The sequence below is a fragment of the Rhea pennata genome, chromosome 5, assembly GCF_028389875.1.
Source record: "Rhea pennata isolate bPtePen1 chromosome 5, bPtePen1.pri, whole genome shotgun sequence".
NCBI lineage: Eukaryota > Metazoa > Chordata > Aves > Rheiformes > Rheidae > Rhea > Rhea pennata.
Window position 1 is genome coordinate 18389755 of NC_084667.1, and position 16816 is coordinate 18406570.

General features: G+C 42.7%; 2 protein-coding genes across 4 annotated transcripts in view; one reads left to right on the forward strand and one right to left on the reverse strand.

Annotated features, from left to right (window-relative positions):
• The first annotated feature begins 395 nt into the window (after positions 1–395).
• Positions 396–11035, forward strand: F2 (coagulation factor II, thrombin). Its single transcript, XM_062577049.1, has 14 exons — positions 396–474; positions 1377–1540; positions 3301–3325; positions 3538–3588; positions 4092–4197; positions 4277–4407; positions 6113–6409; positions 6816–6926; positions 7193–7319; positions 7925–8092; positions 8426–8599; positions 8720–8898; positions 10433–10503; positions 10895–11035. Exons 1-14 carry the CDS (start codon positions 396–398, stop codon positions 11033–11035), a joined length of 1824 nt encoding a protein of 607 aa, XP_062433033.1.
• A 1519-nt stretch (positions 11036–12554) lies between these two features.
• The window catches only part of CKAP5 (cytoskeleton associated protein 5), a 52851-nt gene continuing 48589 nt past the window's right edge, over positions 12555–16816 (reverse strand). For all 3 annotated transcript variants that reach the window (XM_062576734.1, XM_062576731.1, XM_062576733.1), the window contains 2 exons: positions 16346–16500; positions 12555–14960 (listed from right to left, as the gene is read on the reverse strand). In XM_062576734.1, coding sequence (XP_062432718.1) covers positions 14706–14960; positions 16346–16500 — 410 coding nt within the window. In that variant the 3' untranslated portion in view covers positions 12555–14705. The remainder of the gene's footprint in view (positions 14961–16345; positions 16501–16816) is intronic.

Here is a 16816-nt window from a genome sequence, read left to right on the forward strand (position 1 = left end):
CGGCAGGGGTGGCCGTGAGCTGGCAGAGACCTCTCCAACCCAAATTCTCCCTGTACCTTGGGGCAAGCTCATCCTCTTGCTCCTCATGCCCTCTTCCATGCTATGAAATGAGATACTAACTCTAGCTCTGGGGCAGGGACAAGGGCATCTCCAGACACATTTTATTTGTGTTATGGTGTAGTTTCTGCCAATGAAGTATGAAAAGGAAGATGCCCTGAAGGAAAGGAAAGAAGCCAAGAGAGGAGGGATAAGAGGAGCCTCAACCCCACTGTCCCTGACACACCACGACCTCTGGAGTCCTGTTTCTTCATTCTGGTTCAATATTAACCCAGCGGGGCTGTGACTCCACTTGTTCTGTTCCCCTTGCGTTTTCCCTGCAGCCAGGGCTGTACAGCATGGCGCACCACAAAACCAGCATACTGAGGGGCCTGCTCCTTTCCAGCCTTCTGCACCTCACACTAAGCCACGATGGAGGTAAGATCCAAGAGTCCAGGGAGAAGGGCAGTACCAATGGACAACGGAAGGAAGGAAAACGGGGTTATTTCTTCTCAACAGTAAAGACTGTGGAAGGTTTGCTAGGTAAAGCAGGAGGAGTTTCTAAAAGCTTAAAGTTGGGAATTACAGGGTGCAGACAGTGGCACCAACATAGGGCTTTCCTGAGGAGAGGATGCAGCAGCCTCCAGCTGCCAGCAGGAAACCCTGATGACATAGCTCAGTGGATTTTGTGGGCCATGGGGGAGATGGTAGGGAAGCAGGACACGGCTAGGTCCAGGATCTGGCGTAGCACAACCATGGGCCTTCTTGGGCTAAAGTTAGTCAGTTGACTTGGGTAGCTGCAATTTTCTGTTTCCTCCTCTATAGTCCTTAGGTCTGTTTTTGGTCATCCACAATATGCAGCCTCCCTGTGCTCACTGCTCCTTATCTTTTGCTACAGTCTGTACTTTCTTCAGCTTTTCTTATCACTGGCACTGGGAAGACCTATTTACAGGTTTGAGAGCAGGGACTCAAACGGCACCCTATTGCAGCAGTCTGAGGTCAGTGAGACACTCCACAGCGGTTGGCAGAGCTCAGGCAAACAAGCCTCTCACTAACCACAAGTGAGCAGAGCTGCTTTGTCAAGGATAATGGAGGATTCCCATCCCTTCTGGTGCCTATGTGAAGGCAACTATCACAGACAGATTATAGACTGCACTGATCATCAGGTGTAGATGCGGGAGGTCCTGATAGGACTTCTCCACTGCATGGTGGAATGGGAGCAGGGCTGGGCTGTGGGATCATCACACCAGCTGAGTATGATTTTTGGAAACTACAAGGAGAGACAAAGGGGTCCCCGCACTGCGAGCATCCCTGTGACTGGCACTGTTCTGACTCGGTAGTTTTCCTGGACAAGGAGAAGGCACTGTTGCTGCTCAAGCGCCCACGACGTGCCAACAAGGGATTTCTGGAAGAGATGCTTAAAGGCAACCTGGAACGAGAGTGCCTGGAGGAGACATGTAGTTACGAGGAGGCCTTTGAAGCCCTTGAATCCACTGTTCGCACGGTACGTACAGGGCACGTGGGTGCTCTTAAGAAGCCTTCCCTCAACCAGCTCCTATAGCAAGACACCAGCATAACACTCATAGCCAGGGACGGGGGGTTGTAAGACAGAGTTCTGGGATACAAAGATGGGGCTGATGTGTGTGTGCACCCCAGGGAGAGCTTAGACTTCCTTAGGGAGTTTCCCTCTGAGAGAGGGAAGGAGCTACTCCAGGGAATACCTCTCAAAGCTTGGATTCATTCCCTCCCTCTTTATTTGAAGCATAAAGTGAAAAGGAAAGAACCTTCCCTCAGCCATCAGTCAAGAACTGCATCTTCCACTGCAGCATGGCACCATGTGTCTTTAACCACCGCAACCCCCAATGGTCCCCCAGGACACTCGCAAAACAGCTGGCTTAGCAACCAAATACCATGCAGGTGCCTCAAGCCCCTTTGAGCTCAGGCCTTTGGGACCATCCTTTTTTGTGGCTTTTGGACTTGCTCACTGCAAAATTTCTGCCTGCATCATTTTGAAAAGTGTTCCTAGCCCCAAGACCAGTATTAGAGCTGAATTACACATTCCAGAAAATGCAGTGGTAAAGAAATGAACATTTAAGAATGTAAGCCAGCAAGATACAAGCTCTATACAGTATTTCTAATGCAATCACTCTCAGGTATGAGATATTTGACAGATGTAGCTCTATGAAGCTGAGCAATACCTGTATATGACCTGTGGTCTCCATTTTCTCACTGCTCTGGAGTGTCCTCTGCCTTTTATCAACCTTTAAAAGTTCTAGGTCCAATTCCTTGGATTTCTATACAGTAGCACAGGCTTTGTTTCCTCTGTATGTTGATGAGAACTGCTGTAAGCATCCCTGGTCTTTTTTCAGCAATGCCAGCCCTCTATTAACCTGCTTAGTCTCAAGTCTATAAAAAGTGATTGAAATCTCTCCTTAGATAGTCTGTTGCTGGATTAACAGTGTAACATGGATAGTAAGTGTTCCTGCAAAGTAACTGATTTTTGATTGCACTGATTTTGTATCTCTGCATTTAGAGTTATAGTCATAAGAATTTCCCTTGGCTTATCCTGCCTGTTCTAGGTCAGTACAGAGGCTACAAAGTGAAGGCTCAGGACAGATCAAAATGTCTTTCAATCAAAATGAAAAAACAATCAAAACAATCAAAACGTCTTTCACAGAATGGTATAGTCCCCTGCAGACATTAGGTTCTTTCATTACAGGGACATTGCTGTATTACAGTATTTCCTTTTGCCAGCATAGGGCATAAAACAAAGCACATTATATTGTGGTAGGATAAAAACATGTAGTTTTAGAGATCTAAGGTTATGAATGGAAAGCAGCTAAGCAGAAGTCACTGTTACAGTATTCTTCAGCAGAGCTGTTTGGTGTCCACTCACCTAGGCACAGGGGCTTTCAGATGAGGTGGTTTCTAGGCTTCAGACTGTTGGATTCGATGGAGACCTGACGTCCAGATATTGCAGTGGCACAGAAACACATGAAGTTTAGCAGGTTGCTTCCAAAATGCCTGCTGATTTGAGGCAGAGCTGTAAAAGACTCTCTGATTCTTTAGTCTGATGGGAAAGAAAACAGCTTTGCAGCAGATTTTTGCTTTGTTGGGCTCTGTAGCATTTGATATCAGTAGTGTCTCAGTTAGTTTGCTTCCTTTGCTGTGATGATGCATTCTCCTACGGGTTTGAATTGCAGCAGCTAAGGAAGGTCTTGTATTCTGTTTCTCTACTCTTAAATATTTACATTTATTTTTCAGGAGGAATTTTGGTCAAAATACCAAGGTGAGTTGCTTCAAGTCCTGCAGGTATTCCACTATCCCTGAGGCTGCATGGATGCATCCCAAAGAGATAGTTCTCTACTTCTAATAGTATCCTATTAGAAGAGCCCCCTTTCCAGGGCAAACACTTACATTTGTCCTCGATAAACTGATTCAAACTGTGATACATGCTTAGATTTTTTCACATAACGGGTTTCTTTCTTCTTGTTCTGATAGTGTGTCAGGGCATAAGGAAGTCCAGGACAGTTCTGGATGCTTGTCTACAAGGTAAGAAATTCATGTTCATGAATTCATGAACTCCCAGATACGGTGATCACCAGAAACTTGCTTCCTGCAGAGTTTGGAAGAAAGAAAAATCTAAAGTTGGTGAGGCCCTCCAATTAAAAAGAGAACTAGCTTGAGGGGAACTTCGAAGTCCTTTCTTCCTCTTCACTTCCCTCTTGAACATTTCACAAACAACCTAACTTCCCCATTGTAACAGCATAGGGTAGATACCTTTCCCTATAACATGGTACCAAGCTCCGGAAAAAACAAGCCCTTCACAATTGCTCCCACCTGCACCTACAGCCAAAGCAAGGAACAGAGCCTCAGGATGAGCTCCCTCTAACAAGGCAGAGATTAAACTGTGTGCTCTTCCCATCCCATGAAGAAAAAATCTTTGCTTGTGCAGATATGCTGTAAAAATTAAAAGGAGATGGTACCTCTGACCTTGAGAAATACAACCTCCATGTGCCTTGGCTCCAGCTTACCCTGTGTTGGGATTTTGGCAGGTAACTGCTCCACTGGTCTGGGCCAGAACTATCGGGGGACAATTAGTCACACCAAATCAGGGATTGAATGTCAAATGTGGAGAAGCAAATATCCACATATACCTAAGTAAGTTCTTCTCCCTTATATCCGTAAAGGGTTCTCTGGGCTGTTCTGCCTTCCTTACCTAATCAGCCTTTTCTTATAGATTTAATGCCACCATTCATCCCAGCCTCACTGAGAACTACTGCAGGAATCCAGACAACAACCCAGCGGGCCCATGGTGCTACACCCGAGACCCAACAGTGCCACGGGAGGAATGTCCCATTCCAGTGTGTGGTATGCCTCCGCCTTAGGCCCCAGCAGGCCTTTCACTCACTGGGAACCCCTTACACTAAGGCTGATAGTAAAAATGCATCAAGAAAGGGGAGAGGGGTTTTTTTTGGGGGGGGGGAGGGGAGGGGGGGAAATATTACAGGAATCTGGGGTCCTTACTCCTAAGGGATGTGTGTCCTAAAGGGTGAGAGGGGCTGAGGAGAAACCCCATTTGTCTGCCTTAGCTAGTTCCTTCTCATGTGCCATTTTCTCTAGACCAGACTAATCTACATCTAGATCAAATCTGGTATCAACAATCCTGTGGAGTCTACTGCAGTTTTGCCAACATGAAACCCCCTAAAATCCTAACTCAGCTGCCTCTAAATCAGGACACAGTGATAGCAGTGAGTCATACCGTTTTTTTTGGTCAGAATTCCCACCTTTAGGACAAAATATATACAAATTAGAGTAGGATGCCTACCTTAACATTCACTCAGGGAAGAGCACTGTTTGTTACACACCATCTCCTGCCAAGGAGAGCAAGCACCCTTCTCTCGCTTGGCAGGATGGAAACCTATTCTCATACACTTACTCGTACCTTCCCATTCCTTTTCAACGACATGCAGCTGCCTTCTGTGGGGCTTGGCCCTTTTCTCAGAAGAAATGATAGAAAGTAGAAAGCTTTCTTGCAGCAGCAGCAACTTCACTTCAAAAACAGAAGCAACATTGTGCTTCAAGTCCTTTGAAGATCAAAGGGGTCAGCAACCATTTTGACCAGCGGGTGTTCTGAAGTAATAACATCACTAATATGGCCCCTATCTCCCCTATGGAGAATCAAAGGAGAAACACTCCTCTGCCCTGGGACGATCAACCATCTAAGACCATCTCTGTTCACCAGCTAGTTTCTGACCTACAGCAGAATAACCTACTGTTACGGTTTTGCATATATGTATCTGACAGGTCTAAAAAAGCCTTATTTTCTCACATGCTACAATCATGTTGACATAAGTCAGCTTCACAGGCAGCCTCCCTGATTAAGCTGACTGCTGCCTGCTGAGTGGCTGCTGCACTCCAGAGCAAGTAGTCAGAGGGCTTCTCTTCATATGGGGGTTCCCACGGTGCTCAAAAAGTTGGCAGCTTGAGGTCAAGCGGCTGCTGCAGAACAGATCACCTTGTGCCCACTCACCCAGGAAATTCTACTTAGAGCTTGCAGTCGGTGGCAGATTTGCAAAAAGAAATGCAGAAAGGCTGGCAGGAATACTTTTCTCTCATTATTTGTGGAAGAAATATCTTAAGGGAACTTCAGTTTAGGATTTTAGTAACATAGCACTATAAAGACTCCTGAAACATGACCTAGTTACACATCTGAAAAGAAGGCACTAGATGCTCTTAATCAGCAGTGCTGTGATGGCTTAGGTCCCCATCCCTTGAGCTGGTTAAAAAAAGACGCCTAAGAACAAAACATTGTCCCTGACATCTGAGTGGCACAGAAAGGCACAGTGCTGAGTACCAGCCTCTTCTTACCTCCTGTTTAAACAGACACCTCTGACACTGCAATACTGACTCACTGCTTCAAGCATGTCAGCCTGTGGGAGCACAGGAGCTCTCAAACATGATGGGATGCCCCATGGAACTCTGGGCTTTAGCAAAGGGCTTCAGGGCCAAGTGTCAACACCATTATTTCCTAGTGCAAAGCTATGGCTTAGGTCACAGCTTTCTGCCTTTGCAGGAGAGGACAGGACCACAGTGGAGTTCACTCCACAAGTCAAGCCTCCAGCCTCAACAGAGCCATGTGAACAAGAAAAAGGCATGCTTTATACTGGAACCCTCTCAGTCACCATCTCTGGGGCTAAGTGTCTACCATGGAACTCTGAGAAGGCCAAAGAGGTGCTCCAAGGAAAAACTATCACCACAGAGGTGAAGCTACTGGAAAATTACTGTAGGAATCCTGATGCAGATGATGAAGGTGTCTGGTGTGTCACAGATGAACCACCCAACTTTGAATACTGTGACCTGCGCTACTGTGGTGAGAAGCCTAAATGGGTTTGGTATGCATATTGCAAGGAAGTGACAAGCAAAACCAATCTGTCACTGTAAAAAAGGGCTTGGCTTGGAGGAGAGGGGCAGAGATGAGGAAGTCAGTGTGCCATGCATGTGAAAGTCCTGTTTGTCCAAATATCATACATATTAACCTGCTTGTTACACACTTGTGCTTATTTCCCCCCCCGCATTGTGCTCTCCTACAGTTCCTCCCCTCCCCCCAAAAAACTGCCTAGCCAGTATGTGGCTGATTATAGAATAAGCATTAAAAATGGCAGTAGCTTTTAAACATCATTCTTTCATCATTCCCTTAGTTTTGGGAAGGGACAGCTGCACTCCTGATAAAGATGGAAGCCTGCAGCAAAGCCTTTCACTACTTTTATCTTTCTCAGACAGCTCCTTGGAGGATGGAGATGAACAGGTGGAGGGAATATCAGGACGCACTGTCCTTCAAGAGTTCAAAACCTTCTTTGATGACAAAACTTTTGGTTCAGGTGAAGCAGGTGAGCATGAACTTGGGACACAGCATCACAGTTTGTGGAAAGGCTGCAGCTTCTTTGCACAGGATACTCACTGTTCCTCAGAAACACCACCCTGCCAAATACTGCATTTAAATTCCTTGAAGGATCATCAGAATCTCCAGTTACAGATTAGAGCGCTAGTAGGAGCTCTCTTCCTAGGTTATTCTAGCTGAGCATACTCACTGCAGGCATAATTTCTCCACTGTGAATGAGGTGGATTAACAAAGCCAGATTGCCTGTCTTTTCAGACTGTGGCATTCGCCCTCTATTTGAGAAGAAAAACATGCAAGACAAAACTGAGAAGGAGCTGCTGGAATCCTACATTACAAGCAGAGTTGTGGGTGGGGACGATGCAGAAGTCGGCAGTTCCCCCTGGTAAGCAGAATCTCCTTACAGTCTTTCCTGGGTAATTGCTTCTCCCTTCCCTTCCGTTCAAGCAGGGGGAAATAAGAGGGCTCTCCTGTGCCAGGGAATGTGCAGTCAACATCACTTCTACTCATAGCTTCTCCAGGAGATTTACAGGGTAACACTACAATAGCTGTAAAGAAACTCCTCCTCTCCTCTTGAGCCAAGTGCACAGTCACCAGGGAGAGCAGAAGTGCTAGTGTGTTCATCTTCATCTCCTCCTTCCTTCTAGCCTTATTGGAGGAAAGAGGATCAGAAAGCTCTGCAGGTGAAAGAAACATGATAAAATTATCTAGTACAGTGAACACACCTTCAGTTTCAGGGCTGGAAGCCTAGCAAAGTTTTTGCTGGAGAGCCACCTATGCATTCCTCTGTGTCAATACAGCACAATGCTGTTTCACGCTGACTACAGGTTCTGCTTCAGCTTTTAGTCTTGGTAGACATATGCCACTAACTTGAGCAACTTACAGTTCTGCAACAGCCTGATGCCCCCATTGTAGACCAAGATACCTGCAAGGCATCTATCAACCAAGGTCAAAACCAATGGCAAGTCTTCCTTCTTCCTTGTCTCTTAGGCAGGTGATGCTCTACAAAAAGAGTCCTCAAGAGCTGCTGTGTGGTGCCAGCCTCATCAGTGACAGCTGGGTCTTGACTGCTGCTCATTGCCTTTATTATCCACCTTGGGACAAGAACTTAACTACAAATGACATCTTGGTGCGGATTGGCAAGCACTTGAGGGCAAAGTAAGAGCCTGGAAGAAGTGAGAGTGAATTAGTCTTCCTCTTGGAGTAATGAGATAAAACAAGGTTGAGATATTCAGTACACAAGGAAAAAAATAAACACACACACGCAGCATGCCTCCCAAATAAGGGATCAAATGGAGTTGTCGTTTGCTGCTCTAGCTGATTCTTGAGGTTGAAATGAAAGCGAGGGCAGAGACCTGGAAGGTCTAAAGGGGCACTCCTTTACTGTTAAGAGGAGAGTATTTTCTCAGAGGCTGATGATACACTTGAGTATCATCAGCCCCAGAGGCTCTAAGTTGCTATCGTACAGTCAGTTCTTCATAACAATTTCAGATATGAAAAGAACAAAGAGAAAATTGCTCTGTTGGATAAAATCATCATCCATCCCAAATACAACTGGAAAGAGAACATGGACCGAGACATTGCACTCATGCACCTGAAGAGACCTATCATCTTCAGTGACTACATCCATCCTGTCTGCCTGCCTACCAAAGAGATCGTGCAAAGGTGAGGCTGTAGTAGCATAGTTCTAAAAGGACAGGCTACAAAAGCCTATTTGCAGCAAGGGAGACAGATAGCAGAATGTTATTGCAATAAATTTGATTACAACCATGCTTCCTTCTACAGGCTGATGCTGGCAGGTCACAAAGGGCGGGTAACTGGTTGGGGAAACCTGAAAGAAACATGGGCCACTAACCCGAGGAACTTGCCCACAGTTCTTCAACAGCTCAACATCCCCATTGTAGACCAAAATACTTGCAAGGCATCCACCAAAGTCAAAGTTACTGACAACATGTTCTGTGCAGGTAAGTGGCACTGGAGGCACAAAGCTAACCGCCATAACCGCAAGATGAGGGGCTCGAGCTCTTGATGGGGCCAGGTTACTTTCCGATAAGCTTAGAATTGCCCTCCTGAAGAATAATTTTCCCATGATAAGAACCAACATTTCAGTTCTCAGACAGCAGAAAAGCTAGAAAAATTAAAACTATGAATGAAGTTTTTAACACCATACTGTCAAGTTAACTAGCCTAATGTGACCAGTCTGCTCTATATCAGGAAGAACTGCATAAAAACTGAGCACATATAGAATTTATCTTTTCACCAGTATATGAAGTAGTTTAGGTACTTCCTTAGCTAAAGGCCACAATTCAGTTATTGTATTCTGCAACCTGTTCTCTACTGACTTGTCTCAGTGCTTTGGAATGTATTCATACGTATGCCCACAACTTCTGGTAATAGGCTGCACAGATTAGTTATGGCTTGTGTGAAAAATGTTCTTTTGTTTCCTGTATAATAAGATTAGAGGTACAAATCTGTACTCATCTCTTCAGAAAAATTGATTTCTCCTCCAAAACATACGCTATTTCTCCTCCATAACATACGCTATTTCACAGATCTCTTAGAGCTCTCTCATTTCTCTTCCAAGAATCACTTTATTTAATCTCTACTAACATAGAAGACATTCCATACCTCCAATTCTCCTTTGCTGCACCTTCCTGAATCTCTTTACTAAGTACATCCTTGAGAGAAGACAGAAATAAACAGAGAAATCAAGATATAAACACACCATGGATTTATATACTGGTATAACACTTTCTGCTGTGTTCTTTATTCCCACCGCCTTTGTAAATTTCTGCAAGCAAATCTTTAACAACTTCTTACAGAATCTGGTGTTCAAAGCATCTAATAACACAAACAAATGCTGGAGTTAGGATAGAAATCAATTTCATGGCAGAGCATGCTGACAATATTGTGTTCTTCTGATTTCTTTTCTCCTGACAATACTTTTGAAAAATAGCTGAAACACAGACATACAAGAGCACAGGGGAGACTCAAGTGTTAGAAAAAAAAATGCAAAAATACTGTTTAGTTTATCAGGAATTAAAGTGAAATACCCTTTCTCATTATCATGAGATTGCAGGAAGATAGATACAATCAGCTGGTAGAGGGAAAAGGCAGAGCCTGCAGAATGAAAGGAAAAAAATGGAGGAGGATAATCTGTCAATAGTAAATAGAATGAGAAAATGGTACACTAAATCCTGCACACAGAATGTTGTAAAACAAAAGCAAAGCACAGTAGCTCAAGCTACTGCTGCAAACAAGGTGGCAGCTGACACTACGGGAATCCCAATGAAAGAAACAAAAGAGCAGTAAGAGCGCAGCAGGTAGCGGAGTGGCACTGGAATCAGTAACGCGGCAAAGACAGAAGCAGAGTTAGCTGTTTTACATGTAATTTTAAAGACAGCGGTTTTCTAGAAGTAACTTCAAGAAAACGATGACCATGAGAAAAGCCCAATTACTCCTCCTACAGTCGAACACCTTTCTTCTTCTGTCCTGTAGGGTATAGACCTGAAGACTCAAAGAGAGGAGATGCCTGTGAAGGGGACAGTGGGGGTCCTTTTGTAATGAAGGTATGTTCAAGAAGTACAAGGTCATAAAATAAATGGAGCTAGGCTTGCGTTGAGCTGAACTTCTGTAATAGTCTAAAGAACAGCAGCAGAGACTGCTGAGTGGCTGAAGCAAAACCTTGTCATGTCTGAGCCAAGCAACCAGGAAGATGCATCCTGCAATTATCCAGCTATTGAGCCCTCAGCAGGGACCAGCTGCAGAATTTAAGAGTGATGGCTGCTTCCCACTTACATGTTTAAGAATGGAGACAAAAATCATTCCAACAAGCTAGGCTGTTATCTTGTAGGTGGTAAGCTGTCACTCTAAATTCCAAAGTAGTATCCATCACTAGGCAGATTAGGGTTCAGACCTGAAAGACTTGCTCCTTGTGCCAATTCTACTTCTCTTTTTTAGAGTCCAGATGACAATCGCTGGTATCAAGTGGGAATAGTTTCATGGGGAGAAGGCTGTGACCGAGATGATAAATACGGATTTTATACCCATGTATTCCGCCTGAAAAAGTGGATACGAAAAACCGTTGAAAGGCATGGGTGATAAAGGAACTTTATCACTTGCTTGCTCTCAGTTTTGCTACAGTGCTCCGCTTTTCAAAAATATGAGCGTAGAAGACCCTGAAGTAAAATGGTTATAGGAATTTAACTTGACAAAGGAAAGTGTTCTCTCTCAAAAATAAAGTTTTCAACAAATCCATCTTCCTCCTGTGTTAATGCTGAGTTTAGCTGTATTTGAATCTATGCCATCAAAGGAGGTAGTAGACACAACAGAAAGCAACTAGTTGTCTAACTGATTACCTGCTGTGCTTTGAACAAATCCTCCTCCTTTATATCAGTAGTAAGTATCAATAGATTTTAAACCTCAGATTGTGACCTCAGACAACACCACACTAAACAAGACTGTGGTCTCAGGCACTACCCATTTTCTCCCTTTGTCTATTCACCTTCTGTTTTAGAAATTGAACTGAGAACATCCCGGAGATGATCACCCTACAGCAGTTATAGTATTATTCAAAACACCAATAAATGTCTAGAGCACAGCAACTACAACCCACTTTGGTAAGAAAGCTATTTTCTCAGCTATGGTTGCAGACAAAACACCAACATCACTGCAAAGCTAGTATTTTAAACAAGTGCCAAGTGTTTGCAACTCATCCTACAGAGAAATACAGGTTGGAACAAATTAAGCAGCACTTCCATTACTGCATGGCAATAACCTTCTGGAAGGCAGATGTTGCTGAATACTCAAGTGTATTTTCTACTGGCACAGATATATTCAAGAGGAAGCAGTTTGTCCACAGGCATTGTCAAAGAGCCTCAAATAGAAGCTCCCTACACTACACCTGGTAACTTGTCTCATAAAGGCCATTTAGGGCTCACACTTAAAAAGAAAAAGCATCAAGTTTTTTAAATAACCCTTTAGCAATAATCTGTAGACCACTAAGAACCCAGCAGTACATCAGTAAACAAGTATACCTGACGAGCCAACTTGCTCAGTCCTATTTTTCCTAAAGCAGTCATGGATTTGGAAACTGCCTGTGCTCTCATATGACACGTGCCTAAACTCCTCATTCTTCACACTGCTACCAGGCTACAGCAGCAGACAACAGTGAAGGATGCTCATGCTTCAAAGAGTATTAAGCAGTAGAGTGACTGAGTTGAAAAAATGATGGGAGGGGATAACTATCTAATTAGTTGGATATAAACAAAAGTTACCGGTCAATTACTGTGTTTGCTACCTCCCTAAACATGGGTCATTTGGGAACAAACTTGAAAGCCCTCAGAGAGTACCTTCATGCTTTCTTTGAGCAACTGAAGATACCTAAACAAAGAAAACTCAAGTGGTCAAGTTGCACAAGTGTGTAAAGCTAGCTAAATGTATAACCACAGGCATCAAATAAATTCAGCCCTTCTGCTGTTTATAAATGTTTAACCTTCACCCTTTCATTACTGTCTAAAAATCTGTAAGAAAGTACATACAGATAGAGGGGAATCAAGAGCATACAGTTTCTTGAGTAAGTCACTCTCAATACTGACTCATTACAAACAATACAGAGGAATCATTTTTTAAAATTCAGTTTAATGTTATTTAAATATTTTTCTGGGCTAAAGATTAGGCTTTATTAATTTATGTGCACAAGTTTTAGTTCAGCACTCCCAGGATACTGAATCCAATCAAACACTACAGAGATACAGGGCAAAAACTCATCCATAATAAACAACTTTATCTTTTGCTCTTCCGTTACTCCTGTTCTTCATTTCCAATTCAGTTTCAAACTTAAAACAGTCATATGCAAGCTTGCAGGCACTGCTATTTTATCATCCTCAGCTAACTAACAAATAGAATGTCTTTCAGAATGTCTGTTGGATGTGGCACACTAAACGAACATACGGTTTCACTTAGATGTCAGTAAGTTTCAAAAAAAAGTTGGTAATTGAGAGGTAGCAGCATTATCTCCAGTGCCAGCCACCACACACATCCCCCACTGCACACGCACAATACCTCAGCACTTACCAATCTGGCCAAAACCTTCATTTGTCATACAGCTGTTCCACAAGAAAGGGCATAATCACCTCAGGTTAGGGTTAAGAGACTGCTACTACTAAGCCAAAGTGGTGGAGCAATGAATTGCAACAGGTCAATCAACACCAGATGTTGAACACTTGCAAGTCACCTGCTATCATAGTGTACAAACTCACCACAGGCACCAAGCAGTATTACACATCAACCGCAACTCCAGCCTAGGGATCCTGTAAAAGGAGAAGAATTTCAGCCATTTGCAGAAGCTCTAGCACAGATCCATTGTACAAAGGTACCATTTTTAAAGCCGTATTTTTACTGTAATCAGGCAAGACTGATTTAGCAGCAACCCTAATGCAAAAACTGCTTGTCCACAGAACAAACCACCAAAGCAGTAGTTACAAGAAATAAAGATTAAAACCTAGATAAGTGTGCTATTTTAGGCCTGCCTGTCCAAGTCTGCAACAATCCTGTTCTGGTGATGGAATTCATCACACATGGAAGTGAAACAGCAAAGTGAAAATATCACCTCCCCAGAAATAAAAGGGCCAGAAGGTCACACAGCTTAAGCTTTTACACTAGCTGCTTCTGAAAAAGACTAAACAGAAGACACCTAAAAATAAAAAGCAGTGACTATGGATGTCACAGGCTAGTACTACCACATGTTTTCTAGTTACCTGGAATAGGAAAAGTTTGCTAATATTTTATGTTTTTAAGTTCAACTGAACATGGTATGGTCTACCTGCACTTGAAAACTGCATGAGGAAGACTGCTTAATCAAGTGAGTTCAGGATAAATGAGTCTACTGACAGTACATCACTGCTGATCTATTCTATTTCAGCATTGCTATTCCCTCAGAGAATGCATGTGTATATATTAGATGAGGACTATGCATTACAAGGACTAGGTAAATTTAAAACAGCATTTCAGCAAACTAAATATTCTCAACTCTCAACTTGCAAAACAACAAAAAAATCAGAAAAAAAAGCAATGGTATGGAAAATGCACTACTGCTCATCAAAGTAAACGTGCAAAGTCTCAGAATCACATCCCACAGATGGATAATATGATAGGGAAAGTGAGTGAATATATTAAACCCAGGATTAATATCAAGAATAGCTTAATTCAGTTTCTAGATACCCAGTTACTAACATTCGGGAGTACAGAGTGGCTTCTATTCTTACCAAGTCACTGCTGTTCCTACAGAGACTGGTATAGTTAATGCAAACTTTATTTACAAAAGACACTTAAATTAGTTACTTCATGCCATGTGTCCATACAGAATCAACAGTTCAAGGATTACATGGAGAAGAATTCACAAAATTAAAAGTGAAATCACTAACGATCTTCTAAGAGTTAAGAACTAGGAAAAGATCTTAAAGACAATTTTACAAATAAAAAAAGAAGTTATGAGAAACTAGTCTGAGCAAGAGGATGTTTGTTTACAGGTCTGTACACTAAAACTAATACACAGACAGCCTTCTATTGTCAAGAGATGCTCACTGAGAAGCAGAGTATGTACAAATACTTGTGCCACAACGACTCAATCCCCCAAAATCCACTGTATTATACATAAACCAGTTTGTATACACTAGGCCTAAACGAGGCCATTTAACTATGAAGACTTCTAGTTTAGTAAACTAAAGCTGAAGACAGCCCAAGCAATAGTGATGCTGTCTCTCTCACAGCTTTATTTGCGACTGCTTTTTATTCTCTCCAGTCTTTTTTTCAAGTCATCAATGTTAGCTGCTGTAGAGGAGGGCGAAGCTGTGGTAGTTCCAATGCCAGAGGAATGAGTCTGATTGGAGTCCAGGTCCAGATGCTGGTACTGTTCCCGTGACTCACGGAGCTGGGAGAGCTTACTGTGAAGCATATCTGTAGAGGATGCAACTGTAGGGACTGCTGGTTTAGAGAGCAGAGATGTCAGAGGCGGTCTGTCTTCCTGCTACAGTGGAGAAAAGCATAGTGTTAAGACAGGTAATGGCAGAAGCAACAGAGAAATACACACTATGATCAATAGCTTCAGGAAACACTAAAAAGAAAAAAGGAAAAGAGCAATACAGCATTGGTGATCTAGAGCGATAAAAATCAATTAACATCAAAATCAGACCCATGCAAAGCTAACTACAGTAATCAATTCCTAGGATTCATAATTAATGTACAAAAAGAAACTGTAGAGTCCAACCACCTGCATTAAGCAGAACTCATACTATATGCATTAAAAAATTTTTAAATGTTCAGAACCTTTCAGCCTCAGATCAAGTCTAGTTACAGAATTTAGTATTAGTCACATCTGATCAGTTCTCAATTCCAAATAGAAAGCACAGTTTCTCGTTTGGATTAAACACACTATTTACTAGAAAAACTACACTACTGGATATACCAGGACACTGTATCAACTTCTTTCTACTTAGTAAGGTTCCAAATACATGAATGCAGGCCTTGCTCTGGAGAATAAGCAGCTACAATAAAGATCAAAAATTCACAGCAGATCAGTGTTTCACTGAGATGGTGTGGTACAATTTTCTACAGCCTGAATTCTAACAGAAGAGGAAAGTCTACTCCTAGGTGCAACATCCCATTCACTCTAGAAAGCCACTGAATGTAGAAGAGGAAACTTTGATTGGCAAGATCCACCCTGCCAAAAGGTCAAGCTGCTGTTTTTACCAATATGAGACTTCTGCTTGGTTAAACTACCTTGTTCTCAGCATCTAGGAAACATGTTGTTTCTCCTCCACAGAGCTGCAAGCTGATGTACAAGTTTATATAAAGGCCAAACAGTGATGTGCTTGAGTCTTACGACTATTCTGGGAGCAAGTGATACTTCTCATGTGACAGAGGGTGCACACTTTACTGAAAAGGGCACTCAGTACCCACATACACAAAATGTGGTTCAAAACCCTCATTCAGCTCTTCTGAATGTTTCAGAATGGGAGGATCTAGAATTTCCACATCATTCACTTCAAACAGAAAATCAATATACATTAGCCTTTGAAGAACTGTAGAGTTAAGTTGTTCAGATCTTTGAAGCTCTATTACCTCGCAAGGGAAGATACGAAACTGCAGGGCTATAGGAATAACTTGTATCTACATCAGTGCAGCAAAGTGAACCAAAATATAAGTCTACCTGGCCAAATAACAAATTTAAAGTCCTTTATACCAGGAACAGTGGCATGCAGCAAACAAAACACACAGTATATTGAAGGATAACATGATCAGTTCTGACTGCAATCTGCCTTTGGGCACATGAGGGCTAGCCATTTGAAGTCAGATTAAGAACAACAGACTCTCCCCTCCTCAGGAATTTACAAATGCTGTCAAATAAGATACCTTTGCATTGTCAAGGCCACAACGCTGCCTAAGGATTTTTAACCTTTCCAAATAGACTGAAGGCCCCACTTCTTCCCCATTTGTGTTTCCTATAGATGAAGATACAGTGTTGGTAGAAGCAGGGGCACATGTTCCTTCCATCTGAGGAGAAATTCCTGGGAGAGGGAAAAGAGGAGGGGAAAAGTTTAAAAGTCAGAAAGTCCAAGCCTCTTCGTCAATTACTTGAAATAACATACAATGGATGAAGAATCAATCAACCTATAAGCTACATAAACTACTAACAGTTATTGTATTTGCTGGTATAGGCATATTGGCCTTTCCATGTCCATGGTCACGTCCTTTAAAAGTGATAACTGAAAGTAAAAGAAAAGAAATTAGAACAAAAATGTTGGCAGAGTGTCTAAGAAATAAGCACTGAGGCTGACAGCTGCCAAAAAATGGGAAGATGCTGATGTCAGAGATAACCATGAA